Source organism: Heteronotia binoei, chromosome 19 (assembly GCF_032191835.1).
Source record: "Heteronotia binoei isolate CCM8104 ecotype False Entrance Well chromosome 19, APGP_CSIRO_Hbin_v1, whole genome shotgun sequence".
Classification (NCBI taxonomy): Eukaryota; Metazoa; Chordata; class Lepidosauria; order Squamata; family Gekkonidae; genus Heteronotia; species Heteronotia binoei.
The window spans coordinates 4,810,530-4,830,717 of record NC_083241.1 but is presented as its reverse complement, the minus strand read 5'-3'; the positions used below and the strand labels follow the sequence as shown (position 1 = coordinate 4,830,717).

Genomic DNA, 20,188 nt, shown 5'->3' with positions numbered 1-20,188 from the left:
AGCTGAGATCATGTTATGTGCGTTGCATTGTTTGTTGGCTGAAACTTCATGGTGGTTCTGTAAAAGCAGAACTTAAAAGGTACTCTTGGGGCTTCTGTAAGGTACCGTCTTCTTTTTGTCCCAAGTGTTAGCCTGTGCCTTGCTCATTTTCCCTTAATGGAGGGTTGTGGTGATTCAGGCAGAGTTTTGGTTGAACAGATGTACACTGGTGTCGCTCTCTCTGAAAATGTGCTCTCTCTCTCTCTTTCTCTCTCTGGTCTTTCCAGTTGTCCTCATTGGAGACTCCGGAGTCGGCAAAAGCAACCTTCTCTCTCGCTTCACGCGCAACGAGTTCAACTTGGAAAGCAAGAGCACGATTGGGGTGGAATTTGCGACGCGGAGCATCCAAGTGGACGGCAAGACGATAAAGGCCCAGATCTGGGATACAGCCGGGCAGGAGCGATATCGGGCAATCACCTCGGCGTAAGTGACCCCACCCCCCTCCCATGGCAGACGTGTACCTCAGTGCTATCGGCGCCTCCTGTTTTTTGTGCTCTCTGTGGATGCCAATCCCACCAGGTGGAAAGTTGGACACGGGCTGGAAGGCTTGTATAGTGCAGAGGTGTGACTTAATTATCGCATGGCAGGGCGCGTGGAATAGCCAGGAGATCCTAGGGTTGTCTGGCAGCTGCAAGTTCTAGCTTTTAGCACTGCGCTTGATGAGCTAGACTTGTTTTTAGGGGCTGAGAGAGCTCCGAGAGAACTGTGATTGGCCCAAGGTCACCCAGATGGCTGCATGTGGAGGAGGAGGGGGGGAAATCAAACCCGGTTCCCCAAATTAGAGTCTACTGCTCTTAACGACAACACCAGCGTGCCCTGTCTGCAAGGTGGCCAGCTCCAGTAAATTCCTGGGGGAAGAGGGTTGTGGGTAGAGTCTGGAGAGGGTGGTTTTTGGGGAAGGGGGGGAGCTCAGTGGGGAAATGATGCCCGAGAGTCCCTCTTCTGAAGCTGCCATTTCCTTCGGTGGGGGGGGGGACGGGGCTTGAGGCCCACAAGATTCTTAGTATATGAGCTTTCAAGATTCCAAGCTTCCTTCATCAGATACAAGTAGGACTAGAGACCCCAGGATCAGTCTTGCTCAGGGGTCTCCAATCCCACTTGGACCCAAGGAAGGGACCATCGACTCTTGAAAGCTTATACCCCCAACATTTATTGAAGAAGATATTGAAGATATTGGATTTATATCCCGCCCTCCACTCCGAAGAGTCTCAGAGTGGCTCACAATCTCCTTTACCTCCCCCCCCCCACAACAGTCACCCTGTGAGGTGGGTGGGGCTGGAGAGGGCTCTCACAGCAGCTGCCCTTTCAAGGACAACCTCTGCCAGAGCTATGGCTGACCCAAGGGTTGTTGCGAAGATAAAATGGAGGAGAGGGAAATAACACAAGCCCCCTTGGATTACCCTTGCAGAGAAAGGTGAGGTATCATGGAAGTAAGTAAATAGAACAAGAAACACGGATGGCTTTAATGTTTCCCAGATGCCAGAAGCTGCACAGGTTGGGAGCAGAGATTCTGCTGCTGAGGCAATTCCTGGGGCAGCTGTTCTAAACAGCCCCTGCTCGCTCTAAACTGTGGAGTCTTTTGAGCAAAAGTTATATTTCATGAGCTGCTGGTATTAAGGCTGTGAGCTCCTGCATCAATCAGCTTGCTCTGGGGCCATTTTTTCCTGAGCGAAGACAAAAGTGCGTGAGCCAGAGGCTAAAAAACCGTGAGCTAGCTCACATTTACTCGGCTTAGAGGGAACACTACTGGAAGGTGTGGGACATTCCGCCCCCCTCCCTTTTGGGGCTGGGCTGTCCGACAGCTTAATCTTTTTTTTTTTTTAACTTTATTTGTACCCCACCTTTCTCCCTGGTGGGGACTCAAAACAGCTGATATTGTTCTCCTCTTCTCCCTTTTCTCCTCCCTACCACCTAGGCCGAGTTTCTGCGACAGGCCCGCAATTTTCCCCAGCTTGCTTCCGTGACGGAGTGGGGATTCAAACCTGGGTTTTCCCAGATCCTAGCCTGGCGCATTAACCACAATGCCACCCAGGGCTTTTTTTGTGGCAGGAACTCCTTTGCATATTAGGCCACACACCCCAATGTAGCCAATCCTCCAAGAGCTTCCAGGGCTCTTCTTAGAGGGTCTCCTGTAAGCTCCAGGAGGATTGGCTACATCAGGGATGTGTGGCCTAATAGGCAAAGGAGGTCCTGCTAGAGTTCCTTACAGGGCTCTTTGTACAGGGCCTACTGGAAGCTCCAGGAGGACTGGCTACATCAGGGGTGTGTGGCCTAATATGCAAACAAGGTCCTGCTAGAATTCCTTACAGGGCTCTTTGTACAGGGCCTACTGGAAGCTCCAGGAGGATTGGCGACATCAGGGGTGTGTGGCCTAATAGGCAAAGGAGGTCCTGCTGGAATTCCTTACAGGGCTCTTCGTACAGGGCCTACTGTAAGCGCCACGAGGATTGGCTCCATCAGGGGGGTGTGGCCTAATAGGCAAAGGAGGTCCTGCTAGAATTCCTTACAGGGCTCTTCGTACAGGGCCTACTGTAAGCTCCAGGAAGATTGGCTACATCGGGGGTGTGTGTGTGTGTGTGGCCTAATAAGCGAAGGAGCTCCTGCTACAAAAGAAGCCCCGATGCCACCTGAGATGTTGTGCTGGTGCATCCCCCGGAGGGGGCTCACTGTGACCCTGCCCCTCTTCCTGCAGCTATTACCGCGGAGCCGTGGGAGCCTTGCTGGTTTACGACATCGCCAAGCACCTCACCTACGAAAACGTGGAGCGGTGGCTGAAGGAGCTGCGGGACCACGCGGACAGCAACATCGTCATCATGCTGGTGGGCAACAAGAGCGACCTGCGCCACTTGCGTGCCGTTCCCACGGACGAGGCCCGAGCATTTGCAGGTCAGTGGGGCAGCTGGCCGGTCTGTCGCTCTGTGTGACTCTGCTGCCTTCCAAGCTCTGGAGCAGGTGTTTAGTGTCGCCTCACAAGCACCCCAGATATGGGCCGGATTTATTTCGTAAGAATGTAAGAGAAGCCATGGTGGATCAGTCCAACGCTCTGTGTCATATAGTGGCCAAAACTCAGCGGCCATCAAGAGGTCCTCCAGCAGGGCCAGAACTCCAGAAGCCCACCCACTCTTGCCCCCTAAGCCCCAAGAATTCAGAGCATCACTACCCCAGACAGAAGAACATATGCCCCAGTCAGAAGCCATATTGGATCAGGCCAATGGCCCATCCAGTCCTATGGTCTGTGTCACACAGTGGCCAAAATCCAGGTGCCATAAGGAGGTCCACCAACAGGACCAGAACTCCAGAAGCCCTCCCACTCTTGCCCCACAAGACACAAAAGCATCACTGCCCCAGACAGAGTGTTCCTTGTGGCTAAGAACCACTGATGAACCCCTGCTTCATATAAGGGTATAAGAGAAGCCATGTTGGATCAGGCCAATGGTCCTTCCAGTCCAACACTCTGTGTCACACGGTGGCCAAAATCCCAGGTGCCATCAGGAGGTCCATCAGTGGAGCCAGGACACTAGAAGCCCTCCCACTGTGGCCTCTCAGACACCAAGAATACAGAGCATCACTGCCCCAGACGGAGTGTTCTCTGTATATCTTGTGGGTAACAGAATAAAGTTAGAGTGCAGTTGTCCTTGAAAGGGCAGCTGCTGTGAGAGCCCTCTCAGCCCCACTCACCTCACAGGGTGTCTGTTGTGAGGGAGGAAGAAAAAGGAGATTGTAACCTGCTCTGAGACTGTAATTCAGAGAGCTTAGGAAAGGCACAAACAAAGTAATGGAAGCTGTAAAAGGTAAGAAGGACTCTTTTAAGTGGTGGAAAGCTAGTCCAAGCGAGATTAATAAAAGGGATCACAGGCTGTGGCAAATCAAATGCAAGACTGTGATCAGGCAGGCAAAAAGGGACTATGAGGAGCATATTGCAAAAAACATAAAGACCAACAATAAAAATTTCTTCAAATATATTAGAAGCAGGAAACCAGCCAGGGAGGCAGTGGGGTCCTTGGATGGCCAAGGGGTAAAAGGATTACTGAAGGAGGATAGGGAAATGACTGAGAAGCTGAATGCATTTTGTTCCTCAGTCTTCACTATTGAAGTGTTTGCTCGCTCCAGAACCACTAATTTTGGAAGGGGTGTTGAACGACCTGAGTCAAATTGAGGGGACAAGAGAGGAGGTCCTACAACTCATTGACGAATTAAAAACAAATAAGTCACCAGGTCCAGATGGCATACATCCAAGAGTTCTGAAAGAACTCAAAGTTGAACTTGTGGATCTCCTGACAAAAATATGTAATCTTTCATTGAAATCTGCCTCCGTTCCTGAGGTCTGGAAGGTAGCAAATGTCACCCCCATCTTTAAAAAGGGTTCCAGAGGAGATCCGGGAAATTACAGGCCAGTCAGTCTGACTTCAATACCGGGAAAGTTGGTAGAAACCATTATCAAGGACAGAATGAGTAGGCACATTGATGAACACGAGTTATTGAGGAAGACTCAGCATGGGTTCTGTAAGGGAAGATCTTGCCTCACTAACCTGTTACAGTTCTTTGAGGGGGTGAACAAACATGTGGACAAAGGGCACCCGATAGATGTTTACCTTGACTTCCAGAAAGCTTTTGATAAAGTTCCCCATCAAAGGCTCCTTAGTAAGCTCAAGAGTCATGGAGTAAAAGGACAGGTCCTCTTGTGGATCAAAAACTGGCTAATTAATAGGAAGCAGAGAGTGAGTATAAATGGGCTTTCTTCACAGTGGAGGGCGGTAAGCAGTGGGGTGCCGCAGGGCTCAGTACTGAGTCCCATGCTCTTTAACTTGTTCATTAACGATCTGGAGTTGGGAGTGAACAGTGAAGTGGCCAAGTTTGCAGATGACACTAAATTTTTCAGGGTGGTGAGAACCAGAGAGGATTGTGAGGCACTCCAAAGGGATCTGTTGAGGCTGGGTGAGTAGGTGTCAACGTGGCGGATGAGGTTCAATGTGGCCAAGTGCAAAGTAATGCACATTGGGGCCAAGAATCTCAGCTACAAATACAAGTTGATGGGGTGTGAACTGGCAGAGACTGACCAAGAGAGAGATCTTGGGGTCGTGGTAGATAACTCACTGAAAATGTCAAGACAGTGTGCGATTGCAATAAAAAAGGCCAACGGCATGCTGGGAATTATTAGGAAGGGAATTGAAAACAAATCAGCCAGTATCATAATGCCGCTGTATAAATCGATGGTGCGGTCTCATTTGGAGTACTGTGTACAATTCTGGTCACCGCACCTCAAAAAGGATATTATAGCATTGGAAAAAGTGCAGAAAAGGGCAACTAGAATGATTAGAGGTTTGGAACACTTCCCCTATGAAGAAAGGTTGAAACGCTTGGGGCTCTTTAGCTTGGAGAAACGTCAACTGCGGGGTGACATGATAGAGGTTTACAAGATTATGCACGGGATGGAGAAGGTAGAGAAAGAAGTACTTTTCTCTCTTTCTCACAATACAAGAACTCATGGGCATTCAATGAAATTGCTGAGCAGTCAGGTTAAAACGGATAAAAGGAAGTCCTTCACCCAAAGGATGATTAACATGTGGAATTCTCTGCCACAGGAGGTGGGGGTGGCTACAAGCATAGCCAGCTTCAAGAGGGGATTGGATAAATATATGGAGCAGAGGTCCATCAGTGGCTATTAGCCACAGTATATATATATATATATGTGTGTGTGTGTGTGTATGTGTATATGTGTGTATATATATATATATGTGTGTGTGTGTGTGTGTGTGTGTACACACACGCATATATGTGACACAGAGTGTTGGGACTGGATGGGCCATTGGTTTGATCCAACATGGCTTCTCTTACGTTCTTAAGGGCGGGATATAAATCTGCGGTCATTGTCGTCGTCGTCTTCTTCCCTCCCCTTATCCACTGGTTGGCTGCCCAGAATCTTCTGTTTCTTATTCCAGCTTTTCGGTGCCTTTGTGGAGATATTTTTAACAATGCTGAAGAAGTGTGTGTGTGTGTGTGTTTGGGGGGGGGGGCGAAATGTGCCATCCTAAACATCAGCTAGACCCTTTTAATTAAATGAAAGCCTCTCTCCCCCGCCCTCTTCACACACATTCAGAGTCCAGGAGCAATTAACACGGGGAGGCAACTGCTATGACCTCAAACTATCATCCTCTTCATAAATTTGAAAGGTTCTCAGGCACCCTTCGTTCCACGCCGGAATCTGGTTTTTTGGGCTCTTTGTAATAACTGTGATTAGAAATGCTTGATTTATGCCACCGTAGTCGAGGAATGGAGGAGGGGGTGAAGAAAAGGCAGAGGCCTTGCTCTCCAGGAGACCCCTTTTGCAGCCTCTTGATTCATGATCGATCTTGCTGCCTGAGGGGTAGTTTGCCAGTGGCTGCAAAAATTTCCTCCTTGATTGATTTTTTTTTTTTAAAGTTCCAGTTGGCAGGATAGAAATCGGGTGAAATAAACCCGAGTTCCTGTTGTGGTTTCAGTCCCGTGATGCATGATTAATCCCCGGAAGGAAGGGGAAAGGGAGGCTGTGCAGAGACAAACAGACCTTTGAACTTTGTTCTTTTGTGCCTTTCCTGAAAAGAACAGCGAAGCTTAAAATCCTATGATAAGAGATTTGTGGGCACGCATCAATGGTTTTCAAAAACAGGACAGTGCAGAACCGGCAAGGCCAGGCTCTCAGCAGAGGTGAACGGTTTAGAAGCTAGGGGTTAGCTCAGAGCTTGCATTGAGAATCATGGAGAATTGTTGGATCATAGAGTTGGAAGGGATCGCCTGGGGTCGTCTAGGCCAACCCCCTGCACAGTGCAGGAGATTCACAAATACCTCCCCCTAAAATCACAAGATCCGCATTGCTGTCAGATGGTCATCTAGCCTCTGTTTAAAAATCTCCAGGGAAGGAGAGCCCACTGAGACACGCACATCCCCCTGGGAAGTTGGAGCACTACTGTGTGGGTGATTCTCAGAAATAACTTTTTAAAAAACTACTGAAATAATTATTGGCATAAACCGGTGCTAATCCGTCTGCGATGCACTCAAGGGAGAAAAGGGACACTTTATCAATTCAGCATGGAAAGGTGACATGATAGAGGTTTACAAGATTACGCATGGGATAGAAAAGGTAGAGAAAGAAGGACTTTTCTCCCTTCCTCATAGTACGAGAACTCGTGGGCACTCGATGAAATTGCTGAGCAGTCGGGTTAGAACTGGTAAAAGGAACTACTTCTTCACCCAAAGGGTGATTAACGCATGGAATTCACTGCCACAGGAGGTGGTGGTGGCCACAAGCATAGCCAGCTTCAAGAGGGGATTGGTTAAGCATATGGAGCAGAGGTCCATCAGCGGTTATTAGCCACAGTTTCTTGTTGGAACTCTCTGTCTGGGGCAAGTGATGCTCTGTATTCTTGGTGTTGGGAGGGGGGGCACAGTGGAAGGGCTTCTAGTGTCCTGGCCCCACTGATGGACCTCCTGATGGCATCTGGGTTTTTTTGGCCACTGTGTTGGATCCAACATGGCTTCTCTTATGTTCTAAAGAGTGAGAGACAGGGGAATTATTTGGTGATGTTCTGTTTCCAAATGCTCCTGCTTGGCCTGGGGCTGAACATACGGATGGGGCTCACCCTGACCTTGTTGGCCTAGGCTAGCCTGATCTCATCAAAGCTCAACAGGGTCAGCCCTGGTTAGGCCTTGGATGGGAGACCCCCGAGGAAGCCCAGGGTTGCTACGCAGAGGCAGGCAACGGCCAACCACCTCTGAACATCTCTGGCCTTGAAAATCCTGCGGGGTTGCCGTATGTTGACTTGATAACACTTCCTGCCCCCATTCGAACCCAGGCGAGCACAACCTGGTCAGAAGCTAAGCAGGGTTGGCCCTAGTCGGAGGAGGCCCGGTTGAAGTCAACTAGGGGCAGGGCCTTCTCGATCACAGCCCCTTGCTGGTGGAACCAGCTACCGGAAGAGGTGAGGGCCCTGCGGGACTTTGGACAGTTCCGCAGGGCCTGTAAGACAGTCCTCTTCCGGTTGGCTTATAACTGACCGGCATTGAAATACTGAAACATCGAAATATTGAAATATTCTGACGGAAGACCATAAGACTGATTGATGTATTGGTATTAGTTGTTTTAATTATGTAAATTATTATTGTGTTTTAATTCTTGTATTTTATTGTTAGAATTTTTATGTTGTGAGCCGCTCTGAGCCTGCTTTGGTGGGGTAGGGCGGGATATGAACATATGAACAACATATGAAGCTGCCTTATACTAAATCAGACCTTTGGTCCATCAAAGTCAGTACTGTCTACTGTCTACTCAGACTGGCAGCGGCTCTCCAGGATCTCAGGCTGAGGTTTTTCACACCTATTTGCCTGGACCCTTTTTAGTTGGAGATGCCGGGGATTGAACCTGGGACCTTCTGCTTACCAAGCAGATGCTCTACCACTCAGCCACAGCCCCATTCATGGCTCTCCAGGGTCTCAGGCTGAGGTTTTTCACACCTATTTGCCTGGACCCTTTTTAGTTGGAGGTGCCAGGGATTGAACCTGGGACCTTCTGCTTACCCAGCAGATGCTCTACCCCTGAGCCACAACCCCATTCATGGCTCTCCAGGGTCTCAAGCGGAGGTTTTTTTCACACCTATTTGCCTGGACCCTTTTTTGGAGATGCCAGGGATTGAACCTGGGACCTTCTGCTTCCCAAGCAGATGCTCTACCACTGAGCCACCGTCCCTCCCCTAAATCAAATGAAATGAAATGAAAAAATGAAATAGTTAGGCCTTGGATGGGAGACCACCAAAGAAGTCCAGGGTTGCTACACAGAGGCAGGCAGTAGCAAGCCACCTCTGGTTGTCTCTTGCCTTGAAAGCCTTATGAGAGAGTACCAGAAAAGAGCTAAATTTGGCTGAGGGAGAGACTTGATCAGACTCCTGACAAGGAGGGGTGGACGAGAACTGCTCTTCAGAGAGGAAATGGGGTTGGGGGTGGAGTGAGTTAAGGCTGGTGGAGTTGCTTACAGGCCTGTGTGCAAACTTTTGAGTTCTCCAGAACATTTCCATCAGGCCGGGTGCTGCAAAATAAAAAGAGGGGAAGCAAAATTTGTCAGGCTTTAAGAAGACTTAAGGATATGCTGACGGGCCCAGAAGAATCAGGTACCAGGTTGTGGCAGGAGTCAGTGAAGCACAGTGGCAAAAAAAAAGAAAAATTAGTGACAAAGTTGGGTTTCCAGTCATCATGGCAGCCAGGCCTGAGGCCTATGCGTCTGGGGCAGAAAACCTGGGGCTGGCTCCCAGCCTGGGCCCACGGAGCTCACGGCATCTCTTTCTGCTTTTGCTCACAGAAAAGAACGGCCTCTCGTTTATCGAGACCTCTGCTTTAGACTCGACGAATGTGGAAGCGGCCTTCCAGACCATTCTGACTGGTGAGTGGGCGGGGGGCCCTCACAACGGAGGTGGGTGCGGGTGGCCGGCGGGGGGGGGGCACCGGGATTGTGAGCTCGGAGGTCACAGGCTTGCTGCCTCTCAGAGACAGGCGGCTGGGGATTAAAACAGGGGCATAAAATTTCTGGGTATTTAGAACCCTGAGTGGTGGTCGGGACAGGTGTGGGGGCACTTTTTGGTGAGGAAGATGAGTTGATATTGCTTTTTTTGGTTGTTGTTATTGCAGTATTGGCTTTTTTTTTAAAAAAAAATCAGGCCCAGGGGGGGTTTTGTGTGGAAAAAGCCCAGCAGGAACTCATTTGCATATTAAGCCCCCCCCCAAATGTCACCATTGTTTTGCGCAGGGCTTTTTGTGTAGAGAACCCCGGCAGGATCTCATCTGCATGTTAGACCACACCCCCTGACACCAAGCCAGCCGGAACTGCGTTCTTGTGCGCTCCTGCTCAAAAAAAAAAAGGGCCTGATGAGACCTAAACTTTATTAATTTCAGGATACAAAAAATACTGTGTGTTACTTAGCACAGGAGTGCAGCTTGCGGAATGAAAGTGACCAAAGTAATAATTTTAAAATCATAATTGCAAACAAATGAATCAACATACTTTACCATTCTGTATAGATTTTGCCAGTTGGAGATCCAGGAGTAAGAAGAGCCAACGGCAGTAAACAAAGTTTGAGTCCAGCGGCTCCTTTAAGACCAACAGAGTTTAATTCTGATGAAGTGTGCAGGCACACAAAAGCTTATGCTGAGAATTCAGCTTTGCTGGTCTTAAAGGGGACGCTGGACTCTAACTTCGTTCCCCTGCTTCCGACCAACACAGCCACCCACTTATAATTAAAAAAGGCGGTTTTGATTAACCACAGTTCTCTCTCTTCAGAGCCAGGGTTACCTTGGCCTCTGGTTTTTTGAGTGACTCATTATTCACATTTCTTGTTAGGCTCAAGAGTACCGTTGATCCATTTGAGAGCCGGTTTGGTGTAGCGGTTAAGTGTGCGGACTCTAATCTGGGAGAACCGGGTTTGATTCCCCACTCCTCCACTTGCAGCTGCTGGAATGGCCTTGGGTCAGCCAGAGCTCTCTTATCTGGGAGAACTGGGTTTGATTCCCCACTCCTCCACCTGCAGCTGCTGGAATGGCCTTGGGTCAGCCAGAGCTCTCTTATCTGGGAGAACTGGGTTTGATTCCCCACTCCTCCACTTGCAGTTGCTGGAATGGCCTTGGGTCAGCCAGAGCTCTCTTATCTGGGAGAACTGGGTTTGATTCCCCACTCCTCCACCTGCAGCTGCTGGAACGGCCTTGGGTCAGCCAGAGCTCTCTTATCTGGGAGAACTGGGTTTGATTCCCCACTCCTCCACTTGCAGTTGCTGGAATGGCCTTGGGTCAGCCAGAGCTCTCTTATCTGGGAGAACCGGGTGTGATTCCCCACTCCTCCACTTGCACCTGCAGGAATGGCCTTGGGTCAGCCAGAGCTCTCTTATCTGGGAGAACCGGGTTTGATTCCCCACTCCTCCACTTGCAGCTGCTGGAATGGCCTTGGGTCAGCCAGAGCTCTCTTATCTGGGAGAACCGGGTTTGATTCTCCACTCCTCCACTTGCAGCTGCTGGAGTGGCCTTGGGTCAGCCAGAGCTCTCTTATCTGGGAGAACCGGGTTTTATTCCCCACTCCTCCACTTGCACTGGAATAGCCTTGGGTCAGCCAGAGCTCTCTTATCTGGGAGAACCGGGTGTGATTCCCCACTCCTCCACTTGCAGCTGCTGGAATGGCCTTGGGTCAGCCAGAGCTCTCTTATCTGGAAGAACCGGGTTTCATTCCCCCCTCCTCCACATGCAGCTGCTGGAATGGTCTTGGGTCAGCCAGAGCTCTCTTATCTGGGAGAACTGGGTGTGATTCCCCACTCCTCCACTTGCAGCTGCTGGAATGGCCTTGGGTCAGCCAGAGCTCTCTTATCTGGGAGAACCGGGTTTGATTCCCCACTCCTCCGCTTGCAGCTGCTGGAATGGCCTTGGGAGAACCGGGTTTGATTCCCCACTCCTCCACTTGCTGCTGCTGGAGTGGCCTTGGGTCAGCCAGAGCTCTCTTATCTGGGAGAACCGGGTTTGATTCCCCACTCCTCCACTTGCACCTGCTGGAATGGCCTTGGGTCAGCCAGAGCTCTCTTATCTGGGAGAACTGGGTTTGATTCCCCACTCCTCCACTTGCAGCTGCTGGAATGGCCTTGGGTCAGCCAGAGCTCTCTTATCTGGGAGAACCGGGTTTGATTCCCCACTCCTCCACTTGCAGCTGCTGGAATGGCCTTGGGTCAGCCAGAGCTCTCTTATCTGGGAGAACCGGGTTTGATTCCCCACTCCTCCGCTTGCAGCTGTTGGAATGGCCTTGGGCCAGCCAGAGCTATTGCAGGAGTTGTCCTTGAAAGGGCAGCTGCTGTGAGAGCCCTCTCAGCCCCCCTCACCTCAGAGGGTGTCTGTTGTTGGGGGGGGGGGGAGAAGATATAGGAGTTGTAAGCCACTCTGAGATTCAGAGTGTAGGGTGGGGTACAAATCTGCAGTCTTCTCCTCCTTCTCCTCTGCGTTTGGCCTTCCAGATGGGAAAGCCTCGATTTGTGTGTCTAATTCAGGACTTTCCCAGACAATTTCCTTTCGTTATGTGCTTCTACTCGGAGGAAGCTTCAGTGCTTGTAATTCAGAGAAGTGGGAAGCTGGGGAGTGGGGCGGGGTCTGTTCCAGAGAGAATCTGTCACTCGTGGACCTTCTCTCTGGGATTGGTCCTTCCGAGGTTGGCATTCATGCCCCTGAGCCCGAGGAGCGGGGAATCTCCTTGTTGGTCTCCTACCAGTCCGTCCTGGAGGCAGAATGGGCAGTGGGTTTCCAAATGCAATTTCCTGCTCCCCTGGCTTGAGAGTGTGGGGGCAGCAATTCCTAAAATTGCCAAACCTCTGGGGGTGGAAAAGGGAAGGGAGAAGGGCCTGAGCGTCTATCAAACTGTGGCCAAACTATGGCTCTGCAAGCCCCCTCTGTCCTGTCAGCCAACGTGGAGAATGCGTTTACAGTTAAAGTTGCTTTCTTTCCACCTCTCTCCTCCCTTCCCTCCATCAATTTCCTTCCTTCCTTCTCTCAAGCATCTGATGTTCATGTCTTGCGGTTCTCAAACATGTGACGTTTATTCTATGTGGCTCTTACGTTAAGCAAGTTTGGCTGCCCCTGATCCAGCAGAACCAGAATAAATCCATGCAACGCCCCCCCCCCCCCCAGCCAGATCACTGCAGTATGAGAGTCTGTGGGATTGTTAAATTCTGCTTGCGGAATCCAGCTGTTCTTGCAGAATTCCGCTGCCCTCCTGGTGACCCAGAGCTGTCCTGCGGAGACTGGTGTTTGGGCTCTCCTGGGGTTCCTGCAGCCAGCTCTCTCAGGCTGGGCCCTTCCCGGTTACAGCAGCTCACACCAGCTGTGGCTGAGTTGAAAGGGGGAGCACATCCCTTTCTAACAGCACTGTTAGAGATCTTCATGTCACAGGGTGACATGATAGAGGTTTACAAGATTATGCATGGGATAGAGAAGGCAGAGAAAGAAGTACTTTTCTCCCTTCCTCACAATACGAGAACTCGTGGGCATTCAGTGAAATTGCTGAGCAGTCGGGTTAGAGCGGATAAAAGGAAGTCCTTCTTCACCCAAAGGGTGGCTAACACGTGGAATTCACTGCCACAGGAAGTGGTTGCGGCTGCAGGCATAGACAGCTTCAAGAGGGGATTGGATAAGCATCTGGAGCAGAGGTCCATGAGTGGCTATTGGAACTCTCTATCTGGGGCAGTGATGCTCTGTATTCTTGTGCTTGGGGCGGGGCACAGTGGAAGGGCTTCTAGACCCACTGATGGACCTCTTGATGGCACTTGCGGGGGTTTTTGGCCACTGTGTGACACAGAGTGTTGGACTGGATGGGCCACTGGCCTGATGGCTTCTCTTATGTTCACTCCTCCTGCTGCATCTCTCCTCCCCCCTCCATATTGAGGAGAGCCCAGAGTAGTTTGCTTTCTCTCAGTTTCCTGGTTTATAGACCAGGATTTCTCAATTTTCCGGTGTGGAAACGAGGCCTTGCCTGCCAGATCTGTAGGTCGCATTTGCCTTTAAAGAGGGCGTGTTGCTTGAGCCCGGGAGGCCTTCTGGTGGGAAATCTGACACCCTGGCTGGGGAGAGAATGCTTTCTCCCTAAAGAATTTCTGCCCTGTCTTACAAAAAAGCAACCCCCCTCCCCAACCAGCTGTCAGTTCTCTCACCTCCTTCCTGTCCCTGAAAGAATCAGCAAAAATTGCCCAATTTATGTAGTTGCTGCTGGCTTGTATCGGGGGCCGGTTGCACAGTGGCAGTGCCTAACTTTGGGCCAGTGAGGAAGTTTGGGGTGAGACACACAAGCTCCCACAGGTGGGCTGTTGTACTATTCTGCCTTGAGGAGACCCAACGTGAGATGGGTGGACTCGGTCAAAAGCCGTGGTCTTCACTCTGCAAGACTGCCAACGATAAGATGTTTCAGAGGTTATTCATTCATAGGATCAGTATGACTCAGTATGAGTCAGAAGCTTCTTGGTGCTTGGGGGGCAACCGTAGGAGGGCTTCTGGCCCCGCTGGTAGACCTCCTGATGGCCCCTGGGTTTTGGCCACTGTGTGGACACAGAGTGTTGGACTGGATGGGCCATTGGCCTAATCCAACATGGCTTCTCTTATGTGACTCAGAGTGTTGGACTGGAGGGGCCATTGGCCTAATCCAACATGGCTCTTATGTTCTTGTGTCTGAGGCACTGATGCTCTGTATGCTTGGGGGGCAACAGTGGGAGGGCTTCTGGGGTTATGACCTTGCTGGTGGATCTCCTGATGGCCCCTGGGTTTTGGCCACTGTGTGACACAGAGTGTTGGACTGGGTGGGCTACTGGCCTGACCCAACATGGCTTCTTTTATGTTCTTAGTGGCTATTAGCCACAAGGTATAGATGGAACACTGTGTCTGAAGCAGTGATGTTGTGTATTCTTGGTGCTTGGGGGGCAAACGGTGTGTGGAGGGGCTTCTGGGGTTCTGCCCCCACTGGTGGACCTCCTGTTGTCCTCTGGGTTTTGTCCACCGTGTGTACAGAGTATTGGACTGGATGGGCCACTGGCCTGATCCAACATGGCTTCTCTTACATTCTGATGACAGCACTTGAGGCAAACACAATTATACAGCGTCTGCTGTGACTCCTTAGCTGTGTTTTGGTTTTTTTTCCTGGTGGTTTCTTTTTATTGATATATTGTTTATAGTTTAATGGACAATCCTGGCCCCACTGATGGACCTCCTGATGGCACCTGGTTCTTTGGCCACTGTGTGACACAGAGTGTTGGACTGGAGGGGCCACTGGCCTGATCCAACATGGCTTCTCTTATGTTCTTATGTGACACAGAGTGTTGGACTGGAGGGGCCATTGGCCTGAACCAACAGGGCTTCTCTTATGTTGTTATGTGACACAGAGTGTTGGACTGGAGGGGCCATTGGCCTGAACCAACAGGGCTTCTCTTATGTTCATGTCTGGGACAGTGACGCTCTGTATTTTTGGTGTTTGGGGAGCAATAGTGGGGGGGACTTCTGGAGTTCTGGCCCCATTGGTGGACCTCGGCACCTAGGTTTTGCCCACTGTGTGACATAAGAGTATTGGAATGGACAGGCCACTAGTCTTATTCAACATGGCTTCTCTTATGTTCTTCCGTGACACAGAGTGTTGGACTGGATGGGCCACTGGCCTGATCCAACAGGGCTTCTCTTATGTGACACAGAGTGTTGGACTGGATGGGCCGTTGGCCTGATCCAACAGGGCTTCTCTTATGTCCTTATGTGACACAGAGTGTTGGACTGGATGGACCATTGGCCTGATCCAACATGAATTCTCTTATGTGACACAGAGTGTTGGACTGGATGGGCCACTGGCCTGATCCAACATGGCTTCTCTTATGTGACACAGAGTGTTGGACTGGATGGGCCAATGGCCTGATCCAACATGGCTTCATTCTTATGTTCTTATGTGACTCAGAGTGTTGGACTGGATGGGCCTCTGGCCTGATCCAACATGGCTTCTCTTATGTTCTTATGTGACACAGAGTGTTGGACTGGATGGGCCACTGGCCTGATCCAACAGGGCTTCTCTTATGCTCTTATGTGACACAGAGTGTTGGACTGGATGGGCCATTGGCCTGATCCAACAGAGCTTTTCTTATGTTCTTATGTGACACAGAGTGTTGGACTGGAGGGGCCATTGGCCTGATCCAACATGGCTTCTCTTATGCTCTTATGTGACACAGAGTGTTGGACTGGATGGGCCATTGGCCTGATCCAACAGGGCTTCTCTTATGTTCTTATGTGACACAGAGTGTTGGACTGGAGGGGCCATCGGCCTGATCCAACAGGGCTTCTCTTATGTTCTTATGTGACACAGAGTGTTGGACTGGAGGGGCCATTGGCCTGATCCAACAGGGCTTCTCTTCTGTTCTTATGTGACACAGAGTGTTGGACTGGAGGGGCCATTGGCCTGATCCAACATGGCTTCTCTTATGTTCTTCTGTGACACAGAGTGTTGGACTGGATGGGCCTTTGGCCTGATCCAACAGGGCTTCTCTTATGCTCTTATGTGACACAGAGTGTTGGACTGGATGGGCCTTTGGCCTGATCCAACATGGCTTCTCTTATGCTCTTATGTGACACAGAGTGTTGGACTGGAGGGGCCACTGGCCTGATCCAACTGGGCTTCTCTTATGTTCTTATGTGACACAGAGTGTTGGACTGGAGGGGCCACTGGCCTGATCCAACATGGCTTCATTCTTATGTTCTTATGTGACACAGAGTGTTGGACTGGAGGGGCCATTGGCCTGATCCAACATGGCTTCTCTTATGTTCTTAATAGACCAGAAGTTTTGAGACCAGCGGCACCTTTAAGATCCATGAAGTTTAATTCTGGGTATAAGCTTTCAGTATGTGTGTGCACACTTTGATACAACTGTGCATGTACAAGAAGGCTTCTACCCAGAATCAAGCTTTGCTGGTCTTAAATGTGCCACCGGACTCCATTGTTTTTCTGTCGCTTTGGACCCACACGGTGACCCATGTGAACCTTATCTTTATCGAGCAATGTTTGTGAGCCTCCATAGGCATGGCTGATAAAAACAAAGGTATCCAAATGCTGCAAAACAGAACTCCGTTTCTGCATCGAGAGATAATTGCAAGCAGCTGCCCGGGTTACCCAATGAGAATTTCTTCTTGCCGCCTTTGGCCATCCCACAAAACGTAACCTACCTCTCAGGGTTGTTGTGAGATTAAAAAGAGGGAGTTGACCGTGTACGTTGCAACGGAGGGATAAAAATGCGCTAAACAAACACCACAAAAGCTTTTCTTCTGCTTTCCTTTCCAGAGATCTACCGCATCGTGTCTCAGAAGCAAATGTCCGACAGACGTGAGAACGACATGTCTCTAAGCAACAATGTGGTCCCCATCCACGTCCCCCCGACCACAGAAAACAAACCAAAGATGCAGTGCTGTCAAAATATATAACAAGTTTCTTTCCAGTGTAATATTTCTCTCCCCCCCCCCCCCCAGTTCCAAAATGGAAATAGATCCTTGGGTTCACGTTGGTATTCTTTTAATTATCTTCCCCTCTCCATTCAATTATTTTTGATTCCTCTCCCCCCCACTGGAGTTCTCCGGGTCTTAACTCTTTGATTTCCATATTACGACTCCTTCGTTGTTTGCGTGTGACTGCAGCATTATCGAAATGTTAGTCTGGCAGGGCAGATACCGTGACGGATTCCCCTTTCCAGCGTGCTGGCGCATTCTGCAGAGAACCAAGATCAGTTGCCCCTGTTTTGCCTTTTGCAGCTTGGAATGGGAATTACGACACTCCACAAATGTGAGTTGACTTCCCCTGAGAATTTTTGGAAAAACACTTTTAACCACTGAACCACAATATCAGATGTTTCTGGAGGGACAGGCTGTGTGCAGCTTGCCTCTACGTGTTTTGTGGCTCTCGGCCAGCACCCCTCCTTTGAAGCAGTTACGGCCAATTGACCGACGGTCTTGGATTGCCGATGCTGGTTCAGAACTGGGGTTCCCTTGCCTGGCGATCCTGGTGAACGTCTCTGTCCTGCAGAAGTCAGCCCAACGAAGCAGTAACTTCAAATCCCGAGCCTGCAGGATTTGAAGAAACGGCCTGATTGCTTTCTCCCCCACCCAACGTCCCATCACCGACAGCGTTGCTTCAGGCAGATTCCTTCTCAAAGCAATGTAAGCAGCGTAGAATTTTTAAAAATTGTTTCACGGTGAATTAACTTCCACAGGCAAGAGAGCGGGGGGCCGGCCCCATGGCCTGCTGACGATAGTTTTGTGGGGATTAAGTCAACAGCAGGCCAACCGAGTGAAGACCAAAAAGGTGGGGTGCTGGGTGACCAGCATAGCAGAAGAGGGCGGGTGAGAAGTGGATAGCCGAGCCTCTCGTCTTGCTTGGCAGTGTCTTGTACGACTCCCAAATGAGATGTTGGTTCGCTTTGGCACCCGTGGCGATTCCTTTGCTCCTTCGGCGGCATGGCAGAAGCTCAGGAAAGTACCACCCCGCTCCTCACTCCCTTTTTTGAATTCGAACCCTTCACTTTGAAAAGACTGGCTTTGATTCTAGCAGCCCAGCCACACCAGAGGGCGTTGATCGGAGCAGGTTGGGATTAGACCCGGTTTGCACACCTGCTGAGAGGGGCTCCTGATCCACCCCTTTGTGTTAGCAGCCCTTGGCGTGCCGGCAGACGGCACCGCCCACAAGAATTCCCCCACTGGATTAAAGCAAGGGCTGAATCAGCAGATGAGTCTGCATTTGGCTCTCTCAGGCAGACACGCGCCTTAGTTCCCAGCTCAAAGTTCTTGGCTTCTCAGACGCCCTCACGTTGCATTCCAAAGGGTAAGAACGGTTCGTCCTTGGCGAGCCGCTTCTTAAGGATGGTTCACCCTGCAGTACAGGGGAAGCCAAGAACAGGGGAGGGAAAAGCCCCCAGGTGTCAAAGGTCAGGGGGGATAGGAGGAGGAGGAAGGGACCTTCTCACAAATTGGCCATCAGCCCAGAAAGCACCCCCTGTGCCCCCCCCCCCCAAGATGCCCCCCAAGTGCTGCCTTTTCCAACCGGCCTGCCAGTCCGCAGTGCTGATGACGTGTGGAGCACACAGAAGGCATTGCTGTGGTCCTTTCGTCCTCTTTTTGTTTCCGGCTCCTCGTGGGGTTTTTCACAAACCTCACATCCCCCCTCCCCTCCCCTCCCTGACCTCAAATCTTCATTTTGTAAATTGCTTTGTTTACTGTATGCACATTCTGTACTTTTTTGGAGTATTTTTTAAAGATTGATTTAAGACGATTCGTTTATGGGAATTCTAATAAAAAGCATTGCAGGGGGCTGTTCAGCGGTCACTGAGCGAGCGTCTTTGGAGCTGGGCGGCGGAGGGCGTTTGGGCGCTCCGGCAAGTTAAATCGAAGCCGTACGAAGGTGATGAAAGCGACCCCGTTCCATGCCGTGCAGATGTTGCTCAGAATAAATTATGCAAATCTGTTTTTGAGATGCACATCTGGATTTTTTTTTGCCCCTGCCCCCTCGAGTTTTCAATGTTGTCTGGGTTGCTTGGAACATCAGTGTTTGGCAAGGGCCGCCCAGGGGTTCAAGGAAAAGAAGCTTCGCAAACTACATTGGTTGCGGAGCTCACAGAAGTTTTCCCTTCGCTTTAAGCGGAGGCAGTTGTGGCTCAGTGGAAGAGCATCTGCTTGGCATGCAGAAGGCTGTTGGTTCAATCGCCGACATCTGCAGTTGAAAGGAGGCGATAGGAAAGACCCCTGCCTGAGACCCTGGAGAGCTGCTGCCAGCCTGAGTAGGCAATATTGACATTTGATGGCCCAAAGGTGGCTGGTTCAGTAGCAGGCAGCTTCACGGGGTCACCTGTTCCTTAAAAAATGCTGAGATCTTTTACAGACGGCGAGTTGGGTCCAGTGTGAAATTTCTGCTTGCATTCGAACCTTCCAGTGAGTGGAAACGCAAAGCAAAAGGCACTCAAGCTAAGTCCAACGTATCGTGTCCCTGCTTGCGTTTCTGCTGGTGGAAGGATCTCACGCAACCCGTTTCCGGGGCCTCGTCACAGAGAGGGAGGAAAGCTGTCAGGGTTTTGACAAAATCTTGTCCAAGCAGTACTGCGCTGAGCCCCTTTTTTGTTTCTGTTGGTGCATCGCTGGCAGAGTGAACGGGGGGCTTCAGCTGGCCGAGTGTGTTGGCACACAACCAAATCTCTCGCTCTCTCTTTCCAAAGCAGCTCAGGGTGTGATGTGTCTGGTGTAAAAACCCAAACAGGAGCCTTTGGGGGGGAAAGGGGCCACCAGCTGCTTTCAGCCCCCCCCCCTGAGTGGAAGGGAGGGGCAAGGAGGAGCCCCACCCACTCCAGCCCGTGGCTTCTGGGTTCAGAATGCAGGGAAGAGCTGCTCAGTTGGGGACTTTTTGCCAGTGGCCGACGGGAGGATTGCAGTGAAGAGCAGCACAGCTGAGAGAAATTCCGTTTATTCTGTACAAGGCAGACCCATCTTTGCAGGGTCAACAAATATTACAAATCTATCTTGCTTTTAAAAAAAGTATTGCCATTACAGTGACTAGATTCCTCTTTAAAGGAACGTTATATATATATATTATATATATAATCTGTTTGATAACATA

The 20,188-nt window shown here is 50.4% G+C and overlaps 1 protein-coding gene across 1 annotated transcript in view; it reads left to right on the top strand.

The window, feature by feature from the left end:
• RAB11A (RAB11A, member RAS oncogene family) overlaps window positions 1–19,047 on the top strand; it is a 31,619-nt gene extending 12,572 nt beyond the window's left edge. The window contains exons 2-5 of the mRNA XM_060260167.1: window positions 267–462; window positions 2,732–2,925; window positions 9,365–9,445; window positions 16,877–19,047. Coding sequence (XP_060116150.1) covers window positions 267–462; window positions 2,732–2,925; window positions 9,365–9,445; window positions 16,877–17,016 — 611 coding nt within the window. The 3' untranslated portion in view covers window positions 17,017–19,047. The remainder of the gene's footprint in view (window positions 1–266; window positions 463–2,731; window positions 2,926–9,364; window positions 9,446–16,876) is intronic.
• Window positions 19,048–20,188: the final 1,141 nt, after the last annotated feature.